At 46.9% G+C, this 17,462-nt stretch overlaps 1 protein-coding gene across 7 annotated transcripts in view; it reads left to right on the top strand.

The window, feature by feature from the left end:
• Positions 1–16,456, top strand: part of FHOD3 (formin homology 2 domain containing 3) — a 494,140-nt gene extending 477,684 nt beyond the window's left edge. For all 7 annotated transcript variants that reach the window (XM_082667774.1, XM_082667775.1, XM_082667777.1 and 4 more), the window contains 2 exons: positions 4,013–4,174; positions 15,854–16,456. In XM_082667774.1, coding sequence (XP_082523900.1) covers positions 4,013–4,174; positions 15,854–15,936 — 245 coding nt within the window. In that variant the 3' untranslated portion in view covers positions 15,937–16,456. The remainder of the gene's footprint in view (positions 1–4,012; positions 4,175–15,853) is intronic.
• Positions 16,457–17,462: the final 1,006 nt, after the last annotated feature.

Genomic DNA, 17,462 nt, shown 5'->3' on the forward strand with positions numbered 1-17,462 from the left:
TTCACTAATTGATGAAAGGGATTAGAAAGGAAAGCTATTCAGTTTCTCTGCACATGCAGAGACTTCTGCTTCCAGGTGGCATGTCGTAGGGAGGAACAAGCCACCACTCCTGCTGCCATAACCAGAAACTTTAATAACATAACAAAAGCTTTCTCTCAAAATCCACCAGGGAACTGTGAAAGGGAAGAGGACTAGACAAACTAGAATTCTAGGTGAGCTGAGAGCACCTCTCTAAGAGCATTTGCCAAGTCTGGGCACAGGCTGAGAATTGGACTTGCCATGCGCAGAGTGACTTCAATAGTAAAGAGAAGCCAGCAGGACTTCTAGTGGTCATGTGAGCTGGCGTAAGAGGTTGGAGCTAGAGGATCTTCAAATGCAGACAGTTTTCTCCATGAGACATTTGCTAAGTGCTGGGGCAGCATGGGGAGGGGCAGGCTGGGCCAGAAAGGCTGCAGGAAATCGCCTACAGTCTTGAAGTTCTGAGGAAACAAAGACAAGCTAGAGTAAGCGCCTTCAACAAATGCATACAGATAGTTAAAGACAGAATATTTAAAGACAGGGGTGGACTGATACTCAATGAAAACTGCTGTCTGGCCCCAACCCTGCTCAGTCCTTCACTGTGTCTGCTTAACAGGAAAGGGTAAAGACTGGAGAAAAATGACACCGACTTCAGTCTCTGCATTCTTTTCTACACAAAGTCCAGTGCGTAGTCAAAATTATGAGCCAAGAGAACATGAAAACATGGCTGACAAGAAGAAAAGTAGAGCAGCAGATCCACAGGTGATCCAGAGGTTGAAATTTGCAGTCAAATTTAACCATTTATCAGTGTTAACAAAAATAAAGGAAAATAGAGACAAATTGATAAAAAGGTTGAAATTTATAAAAAAGAATCAAATGGAAATTCTAGAACTGAAAAAAAGAAAGATCTGACATGATTAACTGATATCATGGGTTTAACAGCAGACTGGTCCCAGCAAAAGAGATTAGTGAATTCAAACAACACGGGTTAATAGAAAATGTACAAACTGAAGCATGGTGAGAAAAAATAGAAAAAATGGAACAAAATGTAAGAGATATGTGGGACACAGTCAAATGGTCTAATGTGTCTGTAACTGGAGTACCAGAAAGAAAAGATGGGTAAGAAGAAAAATTAAAGAAACAATGGCTGAGAATTTCCCAAAGGCTCATGATAGATATCAACCCACATATTTAAAACACGTAACAAATCCAAGGAGAGTAAACGCAAAGAAAACCACATCTAGGCATACCATGGGCAAACTGCCAAAAACCAAAGATATAAATAAAATCTTTAAAACAGCCAGAGAGAAAAGAATGTACTTTCTAAGGAGCAACAGTAAGAATGATGACTCACTGTTGACAGAAGCTATGGAAGTCAGAAGAAAGTGGAATGGCATCTTTAAATTGCCAAAAAGAGAACTTTCTAAACTAGAAGTCTATACCCAGGGAAATTCTTTCAAAAGCAAAGGTAAGAGTTTATTACATTAATATAATATCTATTTGGATATAATTATTTTCCTTTTAGACTATTTCTTTAAGTTAGATTTTTAAGGGAAAAATTAGTTACAGTGGTTTCTTTCAAACTACAGTTTACATATTTTCAAAAGTAAAATTCAAATAAAGTGATATAGTCCTATCAAGGTCTATAATGCTTTATCCCCTCCACCATATCTCTATCTATATATATTCCTATATATTATATATAATAATTTTACAGACATCTCAGTATATATAAATGCCTGGCTAACACTTGGGAGACCATGGGGAGCCAAATGGCCCCTTGGAGTCTGTAAGTTATGGGCAGTGTTCTCCTGTGGCTGTATGTGAGTGCAGAGGTTCCAGAAAGAGAAGCATATACACGACCAAGAAGAATGGGCATAAATGGTAATCAGGTAGTGACAACAGTAACCAAGGGGAAAGGGGATAAGAAAGCAGAACCAAGAATGAGGTCATGAGAAAATGATGGCATCACAAAACTGAGTCTGACAGTCCTGGACAAATGGCAAGATGTTCCTTGTAAGCATCTCCTGACCCATCACAGTGAAAGCAGATTCCCAGGAATTTATAAGATGAAAGTATAGGTAATTCTCATGGAAAGATCAGATGATGCCTTCATTTCTGGCTCATCAGGAGCAAATTATATTATATTATGAGCAAAGACACTTGATTGAGCTTTGTGTGTTTTGGGAAGGGTAGCTTGGCATTTCAAAATGAGGCACAGAATTATAAATCAGTAGGTAAAAGGGAAAACAGGAAATTGCTGGGCAAAAAGCAATTGCTGTATGGATGGCTCTGCTATGAGGAGGGCCGTGGTTCAGAGGCTCTGCAGAGCCCCAGCCTGAGAGCTGTGCCACTATGAGGCCTCTTGCCTCCAACTTGAACACCTGGACCAGCCTGAGAATGCAGAAAAATTCAGCAATTTCAAATATTCGTTTCTGAGAAGAACATATTTTTAAAGGGTTTTATGATGCTGAAAAAGCTAGTCTTCTGATGGAAGCAAGTAGATCAAACTCCCTTGGGCACAAGCAGAAAAAGTAAAATGTCCTGACTTTGTATATCCCAGTGTTGTAGGCCTGCTCCCGCTCGTAACGCAAAACGATTTTTATAAATGACCACAACAAAAACGTTGTCATCAGAAAGCATTGTTGTCCTGTGGCCACAGGTCTCAAATAGTGCAGGTGGTCCAACACTGGAATCCTGGTACTCCTTTTGCAACGTGTTTATTTAATTCAGTCATGTGAACTTTACTAGCAGAAATTATGACTAAATTATAGCATATTACATATTTGCAGTGAACTTTCAACCACAAACACATGTCTATAAAATGTGCCGTCTACTGAACTGTAATCAACTATTCCCAACTATTTCTATCAATATCCAAACACCGAAAGTTTTGAAAAATTAGTATAGAAATATAGAATTCAAAATTTAAGATATATATTTACTAACATTTTTTCACCTGTGGTTTGAGAAAAGCTGACTGTTCTTCAGCTTTAGCTGGACCTTGGACAAGTTCAGGTACCTGTGTTCCATAAACATAAAAGTCTGAGAACACTCACCTGCAGGATTTTAAAGTTGTATGTCTATTACAAAGAGAAGTATAGGTCGAGGAAATTCACAATTTTGAGCACACTGTACATCTTTCTTCTTACAGAAGCCTATTTCCCATCTTAGAGAAGAGATTTCACAAGGAAGTTGATCAGTCACGAAGGCACAGTGTTTGATGAATTAAAATAGCATTCATTTCTAAGTGTTTCATATGACTCGGGAACCCATGTTTTTGTGGTATTTTCTTCTTGCTGGTCTAAGGGCAGATGCTTTTATGCCAGACTTGGACTGTCTTAACATACAGCTATTTATAAACATATTTTTTTCTGGTCAGGGAGCAGATGAATGTACCAAAGAAAATGTTGTGTTAACTCCCTTTTCCTGGTAGAAGAGGGCAATCCTGTTATTATTTTTAAAGGCTAGTTAATCCAAAGATAAGCTATATGTTACAAAATCCATTGATTTTTATTTAACTGAATGAGAAATTAGGGCTAATTGACATTCACTAGGCACATACAACCACAGATGGGGAGCTGACTTAACAAATGTCTCTGGACATTTCTGGAAGCACTCTACTGGGTATCTGTGATGTACATAGCGGCACACGGCGTGGGAAGTCTGCCCTTCCACGACCACAGGACCTGGCAGGTGGAGGCACATCCACGACAGTGAGAGATGACAACACAGCTGTGTGACAGGGTAGTATGACGTAAGGGCCCCAGGTATGGACTCATGGGAGGTCAGAATCTGGAGGGTGATGGTCACAGGTCACTGTGGTGCCCCTGCAGTGGGGATGGGGGAAACACCCTTAGATCCATCAGGAGGCTCAACCCTGGCTCTGGCCTCTGCTGTGCTCTGTGGCTGATGAGCTTGGCTGCTTCAGGAGCAGTGCTGTGTTTTCCTTCTCTCTGAGTACCTCGTGCTCTCTGGTTGTTTAATTCTTCAGGATCCACTAGTTCGTGGACCATGGGAATGGATGACTCGCCTAATGTCACGGATGATGCAGCTGATGAGATCATGGACCGCATCGTCAAGTCAGCCACCCAAGTGCCCAGTCAGCGAGTGGTGCCGCGGGAGAGGAAGCGCTCCCGGGCCAACCGGAAGTCTCGTAAGTGCCTTGGAGTTGGGATGTGGGACTCTGCCTGCAGGGACCAGCCCTCCAGTTCTGTATGACCCAGGAAGGGCAGGGACTCAGGGGTGGGCTCCGGTGAGTTGTCAGTGGTGCCCCGAGGGCCCACCTGTGCCCATCGGCAAAAGAGTTCGTGCTGGACAGTCGGCATTGGCCACTAGGGAGGAGGGATGCTGCAGCCACCTGTCCAGTGTATTTGCTATTTCTGGTCAGGCCTCCCCCAATTCACACTTTGTCCCCAGGAAGGTGTGAAAGGCCCTTAGATGACTCTGATGTGCAGGGGTGGGCACAGTGGGACCCGTTGCCAAGTACTGCCCTGGATGCTTTGCTGAGGCCATATTATTGCCCCTCACCCAGCATCAGGGGCTACTTTCTGGGCTGGAGACTGTTCCCCCAGGGGTTCACTGCTGCTCATGAACATGCTGAAGGTGAAACCAGGGGTAGCAAGCGATTTTTGGTCCTTAGGATGCTTAAAATAGTTCATGTTAGCCTAGGTTCACCAGTTGTGTTTTGTTCCTACCAAACAGAGGATTCAAAGCGACTTATTCGCCCTTGTAGTCTCAGCCTGTTACCTGCCCCTATCCGCCGAATGACGGGTGTGGAGTTGCCTCTGTGGGCACCATGCTGACTCTCACAGGGATGGCTCACTGTAGAGAAGCAGGGTTCTCTGAACCTTTGACATCTGCCTTCATGGCCGTGGCCCTAGTGCATTTCAGAAGAGACCTCAGCCCCCAAGCTTTGGCCTGGTGCTGGTCACTGAAGGTCAATCCCTAGGACAGGGATTTATGATGTTTTGTAAAGAGGAAATCTGGCTGCCTCCTCATTTCCTGGCTCCCAAAAATGAAAGGAGGGAGAGTGGCTGTCAGGAGGCAGGAGTTCAGTAAGAACTCATACTCAGAGCCCCCCAGGCGCTGCCACCTTTGAGATTCGTACAAGAGGTGACTGAGTTTTGGGCTGCATATTTTGGATGCCTTGGTTCTGTTTGACCCATTGACATGCTTGTTTCCAGGGTAAAGAACACTAAACCAAATTGCTGCAGACTCTCGGACCCTGCTCCTTTTATATCATTGGCTTTAGATTCTGACAGGAATTTTTCCCCAGAAAAGAAAGTATCACTTGACACTTCCACCAGGGAGAAGCAGAGTTTCTCAAACCACAGAACTTGGGGGCTGGGGCTGGGGGATGTGATTCTCATTCAGTGAGATGGGTGGCTGAGAGTCTGTTTTCACCACACTCCTAGATGAGGTCCATCCTGCTGGTACACACTTTGAGTAACTTTTTTTTTTTTTTTAAAGACTTTAATTTTTGCTGTGTTGCGTCTTCGTTTCTGTGCGAGGGCTTTCTCTAGTTGTGGCAAGCGGGGGCCACTCTTCATCGCGGTGCGCAGGCCTCTCACTATCGCGGCCTCTCTTGTTGCGGAGCACAGGCTCCAGACGCGCAGGCTCAGTAGTTGTGGCTCACAGGCCTAGTTGCTCCGCGGCATGTGGGATCTTCCCAGACCGAGGCTCGAACCCGTGTCCCCTGCATTAGCAGGCAGATTCTCAACCACTGTGCCACCAGGGAAGCCCCTGAGTAACTTCTTGAACTGTGGCTCTCAACCATGGCTGCACATTAGAACTTTCTGCAGAGCTTTAAAAATTCCAGATGTCTGGGCTGTACCCAAGCTGACCACCTGAGAACCTCTGCGGTTGGGCCCTGCCCAGGCCCCTTGGGTGATTAGTGGCCTTAGGAGAAGGACTCTTGTTCCACTCTGTGCGCCCCCTGCCACATTCCCTCTGTTTCTTGAATGGAAAACTGTCATTCAGGGGCACTGGCTTTTTACATCTTCAGAAATATGTTTGTGGGCTCCAACATCAATATCTAAGACCTTTACATTTATTTTTTCCGACATTTCACTATTTCCTGGTGCTGCTGTGAATTCTTTGCCATTCTCTTGGTGCTCCCATGTAAGAACTTGGCTAGGGACTTGCTATTTAAAGTTGTTCCTCAGACAGTGTGGGCACCTCTTGGAGGCTGGTTAGAAATGCATATTCAGGGGGACCTCTCCAGGGCAACTGATTCAGAATCTGCATTTAACAAGATCCCCAGGGGACCCCATGCACGATAACATGGAGGGGGTCAACGGGGTATGAGGCCAGGACTGGAACTGCAGGATCCCCAGGTGTGCACATCTTGGGGAGCAAACTCATCTCCAAAGGGGTGAGGCTGACCCACACTCTCTCCACACTGCATGCTCCAGGCCAGGCCAGCAAAGCACTTGGCTTTTTGCCTGTCTGAAGCGTGTGAAATAGTATTCCTTATGGTTTTAGCTTACTTTTCCCTGCTAGTGTACTAGGAAGGTCGAGCCTCTCGTGATTTGCATCTCTTCTTTTGTGTATGGCTTATCCATACCATTTGCCTGTTTTTCTCTTGCTCTTTTTCGTGAACAGAAATCTCTTTCTTAAATAGTTTTTTAAATGAAACTTATGAGAGGCTTTTTCAGGTGCCTTAAGTAGATTATCTTCAGCATTTGCCCTTTATTGCCCTCCTCTTATTTACTTCAATAAACCAGTAACCAAATGGCAGAAGTTTTGCACCAGTTAACGCCTGGCCTTCCTGCAGTGGGCAACCTTAGTGCAAGAGTCTCCACTGGGAGGAGCTGGGAAAAGCATGTGGGGAATCAGACCACGGGAGAGGAGTTGAGAAAGGATGCCAGGTCAGGGAGTGCCCTCCAGAAGGTGGGCAGGGTTGGGTCAGGGACCTCAGTAAGGGAGATTGCCTGAGAGGGGCCTGGCCCAGGGTATGTACTCCTCCTATAGGTTACATGTCTGTGTTGGCAAAGAGTGTTGGCCCTGCCCTCTGGTCTGGAGAGAAACAGATTCTTAGAGAGACACAGAATGTCACTGGGAACAATAACACAGTCATAATGAGTTTTCCTCTTCAATCTGGCCAGAGAGAAATTTTGCCTGTTTTTGTGGTTGACATAAAATAATTTCCTGTGGTATCGTTTCCATTCCAATCTTATGCAAAACAGCCCTATATTCTTTTTATTTAGCCCAACACATTTTGTCCTGTGATGCAGTTACTACAACAAATACAGCACTGCATGTATGTAAATGTTTATCTCTAGCAGGTTTAATTAATTAGTAATGGCACCATCCACAGAAATGTAAGATGGGGGAAGTTACTTTGATTTCTAATATAAAGGGATGTAAACTCTAGCTTTTCATAAGAAGTTAAAGGAATGAGAAAAAAACAGTTTGCAAAATCGATGTGAAGTGTTGGGCTGGGGCCTCACCCTGAAACGATGCTGCGTTTGATTTGATTGTGTAATGGTGGCCATGTGGCAAGTGGATAAACGAATAACCAGCATATTTGGGCTATACCTCATTTGGCTAAAGACAATAATAGTCCAGCTATTGTAAGAAACCAAACAGAATCCAGCTCATAACCTAGAAATGTATGACCTGCAAGCCCCTCAAGAATCCTCTGAGATGCTTAAAACATCTGCTTTCGTGTTTGATGCTGGTGGCTAGGCCTACATCCACCAAATGTCCTGCTTAAAGCCTGAAATATGCAGCCAGTTGGGACGCACCGAGGGCACCGTAATGGACTCGCAGGTTCCCAGGCTCTGCCCCTTCTGTTGTTTTCCCAGCTGGTGCCATCGGGGTCTCATTAAGTAAAATGTTGCGAATTGTCCAGTTGATTTCTAGCCTGTGAAATGTCAACACAACACGCCTCATATGCTTCCCCAGATTCTGGCCACGGCTCTCGAGTCGGCTGGTGGAGATGGCCAAGGAGAGCGTTCTCCAAGCTCTTTGTTTTCTCCTTATTTGGGTTTCTTTTTTCATCATACTGGGGCAAGTCCTTTGTCCCGGGGCTACTTGTTCTCTTAGGCCTCCCGGATGTTGGTCTTCCCTAGAAAACCCTGAAGCTGACGGGCATCTGAGATCTCCTTCCCACTGTGATTCTGCAGGACGGGCCTGGGGCCTGGGGAAGAAAAGGACCCCTTGTGTTCTTTTCTGTGGGACCCAACTTCGGAAGAGGGTCTCTGCCCAGCTGGCTGTCTGCAGGGAGCCATTACCCTGGACTATCACAGAGCAGAGCAGGGATTAGGGACTCATAGTTGGCCTTTTTCTCTTTCCTGCTAGAGAGGCTGAATGCCCCCTCTCCTGTTGAGTTTCTCTTCAAGGGGAGTCTGGGCCCCACCTGTGACGTGACCATGCAGTTTTGGGCTCAGGGCTATATTTCTTTAAAAATGCAATCACTTCGATGTGACCTACAAATAATCTAACAGTGTCTTAGGGACATAAGAACAGTTTCTCAACGGGAAGGGCCAGAAGCCTGGTTCTAGGGGCTGCTAGGAAAGGAACACTGAACTCTGACTTGACTTCAGGCTCTCATCTCACCCCGTCTCTTATGAGGCTTCGACAGTCCTCTTGAAAGGCATGTGACATATTCACGTTGATTCGATATAACTAAAATCTTATTTTACAGAATATTGAGGGCTGTTGCCATGCTATCTGTTAAGTAGGATTCCGTGGAGAAGGAGAACGAATGAATCTGAAAAAAAAAATATTGAATCTGTTTTAGGGAAAATGGGAGATATGCCTCACAAAATATTAGATTGATCCCTGGAACTGATCAGCACTCAGCTTAGTTTAGTTGTCTCTAATTTTCCAAAGTGGTATTTGAAAATGTTCAGGAATTTTCCCACTAATCCCATTAAGAAAAATTTCCCTGCGTGTTATTTACATAGTTCTTCCCTACTTAAAAATTTTATATTCTTTTATAGGGACAATGGAATGGGCCAGAGACTTTAAAACGGATGCTCTTAGAATACAGTAAAATAAGATGTTAGTGGAAAGGACCAAAGTTTCTCAATCAAATTTTTGTCTTCTCAACATCATTACTATTTACTCAGCACCTCATTATTCTTCGAGCTCATTAAAGCTGGACTGATTCCTCCTCTAAAGACAGCTAAGGGCAGCCACCCTTGTGCACAGGACACATGACAGGAGGATAAATAGAATAAGTCCAAGAGAGAATCAAAATCTTCTCCCTAAACCCAGGTGGAGAGTCACTGCATTTTAGAGGGCCAACGTAAGGCTTCGGGACTACAGTGACCAGAGGGGATGGAGCTGACAGCGGCTCTAAGATTCACTGGGGCTGACTTTAAACCTATGGTGGGTGTCAAGCCCTTGTCACTAGAAAAGGAAGATGGGGAAGTAAGGAAGGCATTTGCAGCCTGGCTCTGCATTGGGAAGGTCTTGGAGGCCGGGCTGGATGGGCACAGGAAAGGGACTGTGAAGGGGTTTGACGGAGTCTGTGGACAGGTGAGAGAAATGAGGCCCAGATCAGAGCAGGTGCTATCAGAACAGACTCCAAGTCACCTGGAGACAGGTCCTAAACAAGGGTGTACGGGCCTTGTACCCAAGCCCAAGGGGGTGGAAGCAGCCCCCTGCTCTAGAGCAGGGTCAGGCTGGTAGCCAGGACTCTGATGTGGAAAGAAGCTTAGGTAGAAGCTTTGGGGTTAGACAGGTGGTGCCGGAAGAGCTTGGAAGGGTCTCACTGCCCTGAATGACTCTCTGGTTGTTGTATTTTCGGACAAATCTCCCTTCCAAATTGGGAACTAGCGCTTTGAAAAAGGAGGCTGGCTGTGTGTCCTCCACTGTGTCTGTCTGTATGCCAGGCACCCTTTTTCCCCAGAGTGGAAGTTCAAGAGGAGGGAGAATCAGTAAACAAGAGGAACCTGAGAATTTGCCTTTCCTGCGTGAGAGCAAAGTAGAGGGTTCTAGGAAGGGTGCTTTGGAAAGTGCCAAGCACCTTACTGGCAGGGGGTTACAGTAGTTCATTGCCTTTGCTACCAAGTTCAGATGGAATCCAGTTCCATGCTTGGGAATTTGCACAGTCATACAGCCGAGGAGACTGTTCCCGTATAAATGGCTTGGCCTCACTGAGCCTCCGTCTTCTTTGATACAGTGAAGACGGTCGTGCCAGCCTCCCGGGATGGTTGTGAGGGTTAAGCGGGGCACCTATGACGGGTTCTCAGCACCCTCCTTCCCTTCACACTTCTGTCCAAGGGTCCCAAACATGGTAGGAATGTGAAGCTGCCTGCAAGCGTTTAGGAGCTGCCAGGGAAGTCACCCATGAGCCTGTGCACAGAAACCACACCTGCCCCCTTATCACTTTGCTCCCATCACCCTCCTGGCTCCTCGTCCACCATTGTCCACCTCACTTGGCCTGCTGTAATTTGTAGACCAGACCCATCTTCCCCTCTCTTTTTACCCCCAGGACACTGGTGCAATGGCTTGCCCCTGTGCACGGAAGCCTGGATTGTTAGCAATGTATGTGTCTAGTATTGTTGTGACATCCCAGTAAGTACTAAAGAGCTAGACTTCATCTGGAAAGGGGGAAGGCAGTTCTGTCCTGCCCAGGACTTGCAATAATGCTGAGAACTCTGAGCTCAGAAAGCAAGGGAGAGAACTGTTTCATTTCTTTCCACCCAGGCCAGATTCCATCCTCTCCCTGTCCTCCCCAACAACGTGACTCATAAGAAGCAGTCTGCTTTTGCATTCCAACTGATTGCTTTCTGTTCAGTGCTTACCTAGGAACCAAAGAGATTATTGAGGAGCACGGGGTGTGAACGTAGCCACAGATGGAGGAGGGAAGTGGGGTAGGGGCACTGCGCAGCCAAGACCGTGGCCAGACCAGTGGCTGTAGAAAGCGCCTGATACCATAATATTGCCGAGAGCCATCTCAGCATGAGTGAACTTAGTTCCGGGTTAGGCAGAATTCGGAGACTTCAGCCCTATCACCACAAAGGCCGTTGCCTTCATGAGTGGCCCCCTTTCCCCGCATCTCACTCAGATGGCAGTGTTCTAAGTCAGGGATCTGAATCTCCTGGGGAGGTTAGAATGCACTGTCAGGGCCTCTCCCAGAGACCTTGGGTCTTTGTGCCCAGGCTGAGTCTAAGAAGTTGAGTTTAAATCAACCAGGTCTGGGAACCTTGGCTTCTTGTCATTGTTATTCCACGTTTTATTTTCTTAGCTTTTGATTTTGAAAGAATTTTAGACTTAACAAAAACATCACCAAAATAGCACAGAGCGTTGCCTTACATCCTTCGCCCAGCTTCCCGTCATGTTAACACCCTGCACACGGTCGGACAATGCATCAGAAAATTAACTCAGCTGCAGGCTTGACTCAGGTTTCAGCATTTTCCCCTAATGCCCTCTTTCTGTTCCACGATCCCACCCAGGGTCCCACGTTGCATTGTCGTTCTGTCTCCTTAGTCTCCTCTGATCTGTGGAGAACATTTCATGACCTTGACACTTTTGAAAAGTACCAGTCAGTTAGTTATTTTGTAGAATGCTGTCAGTTTGGGAAACCTCTTCTTTTAATGGATGGGATTTTATGACGGAGGGTGGAAGTAAGAAAAATAACCCAAATGGTTAAATAATTGACGTTGACCAAAAAAACCCAAACCCATGAAAATCCCACAGAATATCTAACATCGAATCACTAAGAATGATACACCTTAAAACGATTCCCAGTAGTTAAGTCCAAAGAGGCAGGACTAGGCCTGCCGTTTTTCTCCAGTCGCAAACAGGTCCCTCCAGGAACAAGGGCTGCACAAATCGACAAGCAGCATTTGAATATCAGTGGGGCCAGTTACCTCCCAATCCCAAGAAGCAAACATGTAAGATATCTTCAAGTTCTGCTATGAGCCCCTGTCATCCTAGACACAGTGCTCTTAGTATACTCGATAGAACAATTTTTAGGATCTTCGGGATTACAAAAAAAAAACAAAACAAAACACACACACACAACTTATTTCCAAATTGCTTGACATTATGTGCAAAAAATGAAAAAAAAAAAAAAAACCCTGTCAGTGATCCAAAGGTGAAAGAGCACACATGTGGGTTTCCGTCACATGGAAGTAAAACTCGGTCCATTTGCCATCAACATGAAAGACTGTCAGAACATGTGCTGCCAGGCGCGTCAGGGCACAGTTGTTTCCAGGGTGGGCTCTGATTCAAACGTCCTGGCCCCAATCCTTCTCTTCCCCTTACTGTGTACGTAGGGGCCAGAGACTCGATCTCTCTATGCCGCTGCTGCTCGTTCCCTGGGGAGATGAGCACAGTCCCCATCTCGTAGGGTTTCCACAGATATGGGGTGAGGGAATCCATGGTAGTGCTCAGGAAATGGCAGCCACCACTGCCATTATTCTCAGATGCACATCAGCAAAGAGTTGCCTGGGAGCACTTTGTAGGATCAAAACATTTTTTTTCAATTCAAGGGAGGGGGGAAAGTAAGAGAAAGCGAACTTATGATTCTTCCGTGAGCCCCAGACCCCCCTGTGCTGCGTGTTGACAGCAGAGGCACCTCTGTGTCAGACCCCGCTGCTGACATCGTGAGAGCCGTCCCAAGTGCCTGGGGCATCGAGTGGCTGCTGGTGCCGGCAGAGTGCCCCATGCCATCTATGGAAGGAGCGCGAGGCAGACAGGGATAAACATTTCCAGGGCCTGTTCTCTGTTAAGCAGCTGCGGGGCGGGGAGGCTGTCACATGTGACAGGCTGGCGAGCAGCTCTGCTGCAGCCAGGGCATTCAAGTGGGAAGCAGGAAGGGGGAGCAGTGGAGAGGGGCCCGGACGTTATCTTATCAGATGTCAGCCAGCCCTCCCCCCTGCACCCCTCCCCCCTGCCCCCCGCCTGCCAGCATTTGAGAAGTGCTAGTTGAGAATTCCCTATTTGATGGAAGGCTTGTTCCTGTTGTGCAAGTTCCATATCCTGCCAGCTCCTGTGTGTTGGTCCTCTCATTCTCATATGTCCTCAGCCCTTTTTTGCTTTCTGGAAACTTTCTGCGTGAGAGCCAACTCCTGTGCGGACAGGGTCTGCTGCCCTGCGCCCTTCCCCTCACTCCGTGTTCCTGTCAGCTCCCGGCCTCCTTGGTGGGACACTTGGCTCAAGGTGGAGGCTCATGTAACGTTTATTGAATGAATGAGTTAACTGACGAGCAGGTAGATGGACAGACACCGTAACAGGCCCTTTGCATGCAGGACTGGAATCAGGGTACAAAACTGATTTCAACTGATTACCTTCATTTCACACCTTCTTTCAAGAGTCTTTAACAAGGGAAGGGTTCAAATTCTTAAGGTCCTTTTCAGGGTTAATGTATTTCTGGGAGAATTTATCTGAATTGTCGTGAAGGCCCGCAGAAAGTAGGACTCCATAAATGGGGCCGATTTTTCTATGAATACCTGCCTTTCAGGGACACATCTGGCAAGCAAAGGGACCTTCACTTATACTGGCTTTTCCCCACAGCAGAGGAAAGCCCAGGCTGGAGGGGGCAGGAGGGTCCTCAGGGGTCTCGTGCATCAAAGCTGCGAGTAGACCGTGAGGCTGAGGGCAGCAAGGCTGGTGCAGCACCATTAACCTTTGTTCTGTTCTCTGAGCTGGTCCCAGATAGGCTGGCCCGATGCCCATATCTATTAGCAGATTATTGCCTGTTCCGTAAGGTGCCAGGATCCTCACTCAAGTATTTACATGAACTGAACCCTATAGTTCTAGGGCTAAAGCAGACATGTGAACAGAACTGTAAGAGGCATCTTTCAATGCCATCAGTTCGTGGAGTCTTCTGTGGTCATTTGGCCACGTGTGTATACCTCAAGGCACAAAGGTGTGGTTCCTAGCCCATGCCACCTCCTGCTGCTAAGGAAACGTGAGATGCCCTCCTAGTGCAGCATGGACTTATTCAGGCAGAATTTTGGATCTTGGATAAGAGGTCTCAGCAGTCCTTGTCAAGGATGAGAAATATTTCATCTTGTTTTCTGCCATTAAAGTTATTATCTTTCTTTAACAAACACTTGAAGGAGTGTTTAAAGAACATAAAGGGTATTACAAACTAGTATTTTTATTGCCGCCCCATAGAACGAATTCCATTACTCAGTTAAATGCAGTCTGCCTCCAGCCAAGGCTCTGGAGCCAAACATTTTGTCTGGATGAGTTAAATACTCAGTCTGGAGCCCAAGGGGTCCGGGGTTGCGGGAGGGTTAGCCAGTGTAGGAACAGCTGCGGACGGGTGGCTCTAGGGCCCTGAGCTGGGCTTGAAAATACAGCAGCGTGCGGTGGCATGATCTGACGGTACCCCTCACCACAGAGCTTTGTGCATCTATAAACCCATGCTTAATGTCTGTGAATCTTCCCTAAGTGTGTCCATTCTTTGAGTTAAAGTGCTGAGCGCACAATAGGTTCTCCATGAAGTATTTGTTGACTGACAGACTGATGGATTGGGTGTTGGCTCCCAATCAGAGTGCTGACTCCTGGGAGAGAAGAAAGTATTTATTAGTAGATATTAGCCGCTGTTTGTTCTACCAGAGGCCTAGCTCTTTCCGATTCTTTGTCCGTGGGCTAAGTGGGCTTTTGCCCAGGGGAGGCGTCGATTTGGGCGTTGCTGCAGACACACGAGGTGGGACCCTCACCTCTGGGGAGGCCTCAGAGGACACAGGCCCTCTTGTCATAGAGGGGGCATGGGGAATTAGGCCTGGCAAGGAAGGTGGGAAAACACTAAGGGTGAGCTTTACTTTCTCCACATTCTGATCAAGGGCCTTCCCTGAGGATCTTAGGGACTCCAGCTGACTGAGGATTTATGGTAGATGGTAGATCTGTAACACATCTCTTCTGAAAATAGAATACCCAAAACTCTGTATGACTTCCATACAGAGTAGGCCAAATACAATTTATCAACTAAGGAAAATGTAATTAGGAACCTTTCAAATGAAAGAACCAGTCTTGGAAGGGGCAGCTGCCTCATCATGCAGCCTTATTCAGCCTTTATTTTGACATCGAAATTGATCAACACTAAACAATGAAAAACCCATAATGTCAGGCTAAACATAAGCCAATTCTAAGTCAGTTAAATATGAGTGTGCCTCCAGCTGCCAGTTGTAAACCTCAGGGCGGGAAGGTCACTGGTCCTCCTTGAGCCTTGTGTGTTTCACAGAGAACATCCCCCAAATCCACTCAGAAGTTTGGCAGTTTGCTCCTTGGCATCCAGTCTACAAGGAGTCACTGGTTATTCTCTGTAGAGGCCCTTTGATGAGTTGAGACTAAGACCCTGATGCTCGTGGAGAGCTCATCCTGACAGCTACCCCTTGTGCCGGGTTCCGTTAATGCCTTGCTGCGGGGCCTCTACAGAGGTATGTCCCTGCAGATTTGCGGGATTATTTTACCTAATTTGCATCACTGGAATTTGCATTTTCCTATGCTCAGTAATTCCTTTTCCAGCTCTGATCTGCTCCTTATGCTGGGAAAGGCTGAGCTCTCAACATGCCACCTGCATTTTGTAGTTTGCACCATTTCTCAGACACCTCATGAGGGTGGGCCTCTCCTCCCCCCCCCCCTCCTCTTACGAGGTACCCTATCTGCCTGACTTTCCAGGTCAGTGCCTGTGTCATCTTCAGGTCGGTCCCTGGCAGCCCCTAGATTTTCCCTGCCCTGGCGGCCAGCCAGCCAGGGCACTTCAGCAGGAGTAGGACGGGGCCAAGTGTCCGTGAGCGCTGTGACTCCTCTGGGAGTCCTTCGGGGGAAGGAGGCCTGTGGCCTGACTGCCATGTGCCCGGTTGCTAACACCGCCTTCTCTTCTTGTCCCTTCGCCTCTGGTCTGCCGGCGCCGCTGCAGTGCGGAGGACCCTGAAGAGCGGTCTGACTCCGGAAGAAGCCAGAGCCCTGGGCCTGGTGGGCACCTCAGAGCTGCAGCTGTGACCCCCTGGTGCCCTAAGGTGTGTGCCCATGCAGAGTGCAAGCTCCTGCTGGAAGGAACCCCTCCGGTGGGAGGTGAGGAGACTCTGACACCCAAAGGTTCTGAAAGGGGTGCCCATGCCTAGGTGTCACCGAGTGACTTGCGTAGCCCGCTGTGCACTGAACATGGATCTTGGAGTCCCCTTCACAGACGTTCTTCATCATGTCAGCTGTGTTTCTCTTGTTTCCTTGACACCTGGCTTAGTAGTTCCAAAGCGTGGCACCTTTTCTGTGCAAGGAACATCCCTTTTAAGGAGCAAATCACTTCTGTCACAGTTACTATGGTCATGAGGCAGTTTGATTAGGTTCACAGACTGGGTCTCTCCATAACACCAGAATATCCAGATGTAAACTCCGAAATTGTACACAAAAGAAAACACAGGTTGTCTACCAGTTGTGGATTTTAGATGTACTAAATGTTTATACAAATTCAGAAATGTACACCATGTTTCAAATACTAAATAAATAGAGTTTAATGCCATAACTGGAAATTTTCATTCTCCTGGTGCAGGACTTTAAACGGCTCCATAGGCTAGCCCCCTTCTGAATCAGCAAAACCTTTTCTTGGGTTCATCAGAAGGACCGTGGCTCGGAATGGCCTCCAGGCCCTTTGGGTTTCCTTTTTTTTGTTGTTAATTGAGTGAGAAGCACTGACATGTGCTCTTTGTAACTCCAGATTAATTAGGCATCAATCTTTGTGGCAGTACAAGTTAGCAATAACCTCACGGGTATTGTGTTACCCGTGTGCTTTGTTTTTGCTCCTTCGTGATGTAGAAACAAAAATTAGAGTAGCATTTTAAAAACCTGAACTGTTCTGCAACTCATTCACTTGCTTGTTATGTAAAAATTCATTTTCTCAAAAAAATTTACCAAGTCACCAAAACAAAATGAAAATTTAAAGCTTTGCCTGCAGAGAACTTCAGAAGTGTTGTCCTGGGCACTCAAGTGCAGGTCATCAGCAGCTCAGGTGTCCAGAGGGCAAGGCGCTGTGAGGAGCTCTCAGCAACTGAAGAGCCACGCTGAGGGGCCTGATGCCCAGGTGGTGGCCAAGCCCTCCACAGAGACCCTCAGCCCAGGGTCACATGGCTCCCTGTGAAGAAACTCTGCCTCTGAAAATAGGGAAGGGTCAACAATTGCAGCAGGTATTCAATGGGGGCGGTGCCAAAAGATCATCAGGTCACCAATTCTATCTGTGCCTTTTAAAAAATTAATTAATTAATTAATTTTTTGGCTGTGTTGGGTCTTCGTTGCTGCACGCGGGCTTTCTCTAGTTGCAGCGAGTGGGGGCTGCTATTCGTTGTGGTGCGCGGGTTTCTCATTGTGGTGGCTTCTCTTTTTGTGGAGCACGGGCTCTAGGCATGCAGACTTCAGTAGTTGTGGCACTCAGGCTCAGTAGTTGTGGCTCGTGGGCTCTAGAGCGCAGGCTCAGTAGTTGTGGCACACGGGCTTAGTTGCTCCGTGGCATGTGGGATCTTCCCAGGCCAGGGCTC

This window comes from Grampus griseus (assembly GCF_964374135.1).
Source record: "Grampus griseus genome assembly, chromosome: 12".
In the NCBI taxonomy this organism is placed as follows: Eukaryota; Metazoa; Chordata; class Mammalia; order Artiodactyla; family Delphinidae; genus Grampus; species Grampus griseus.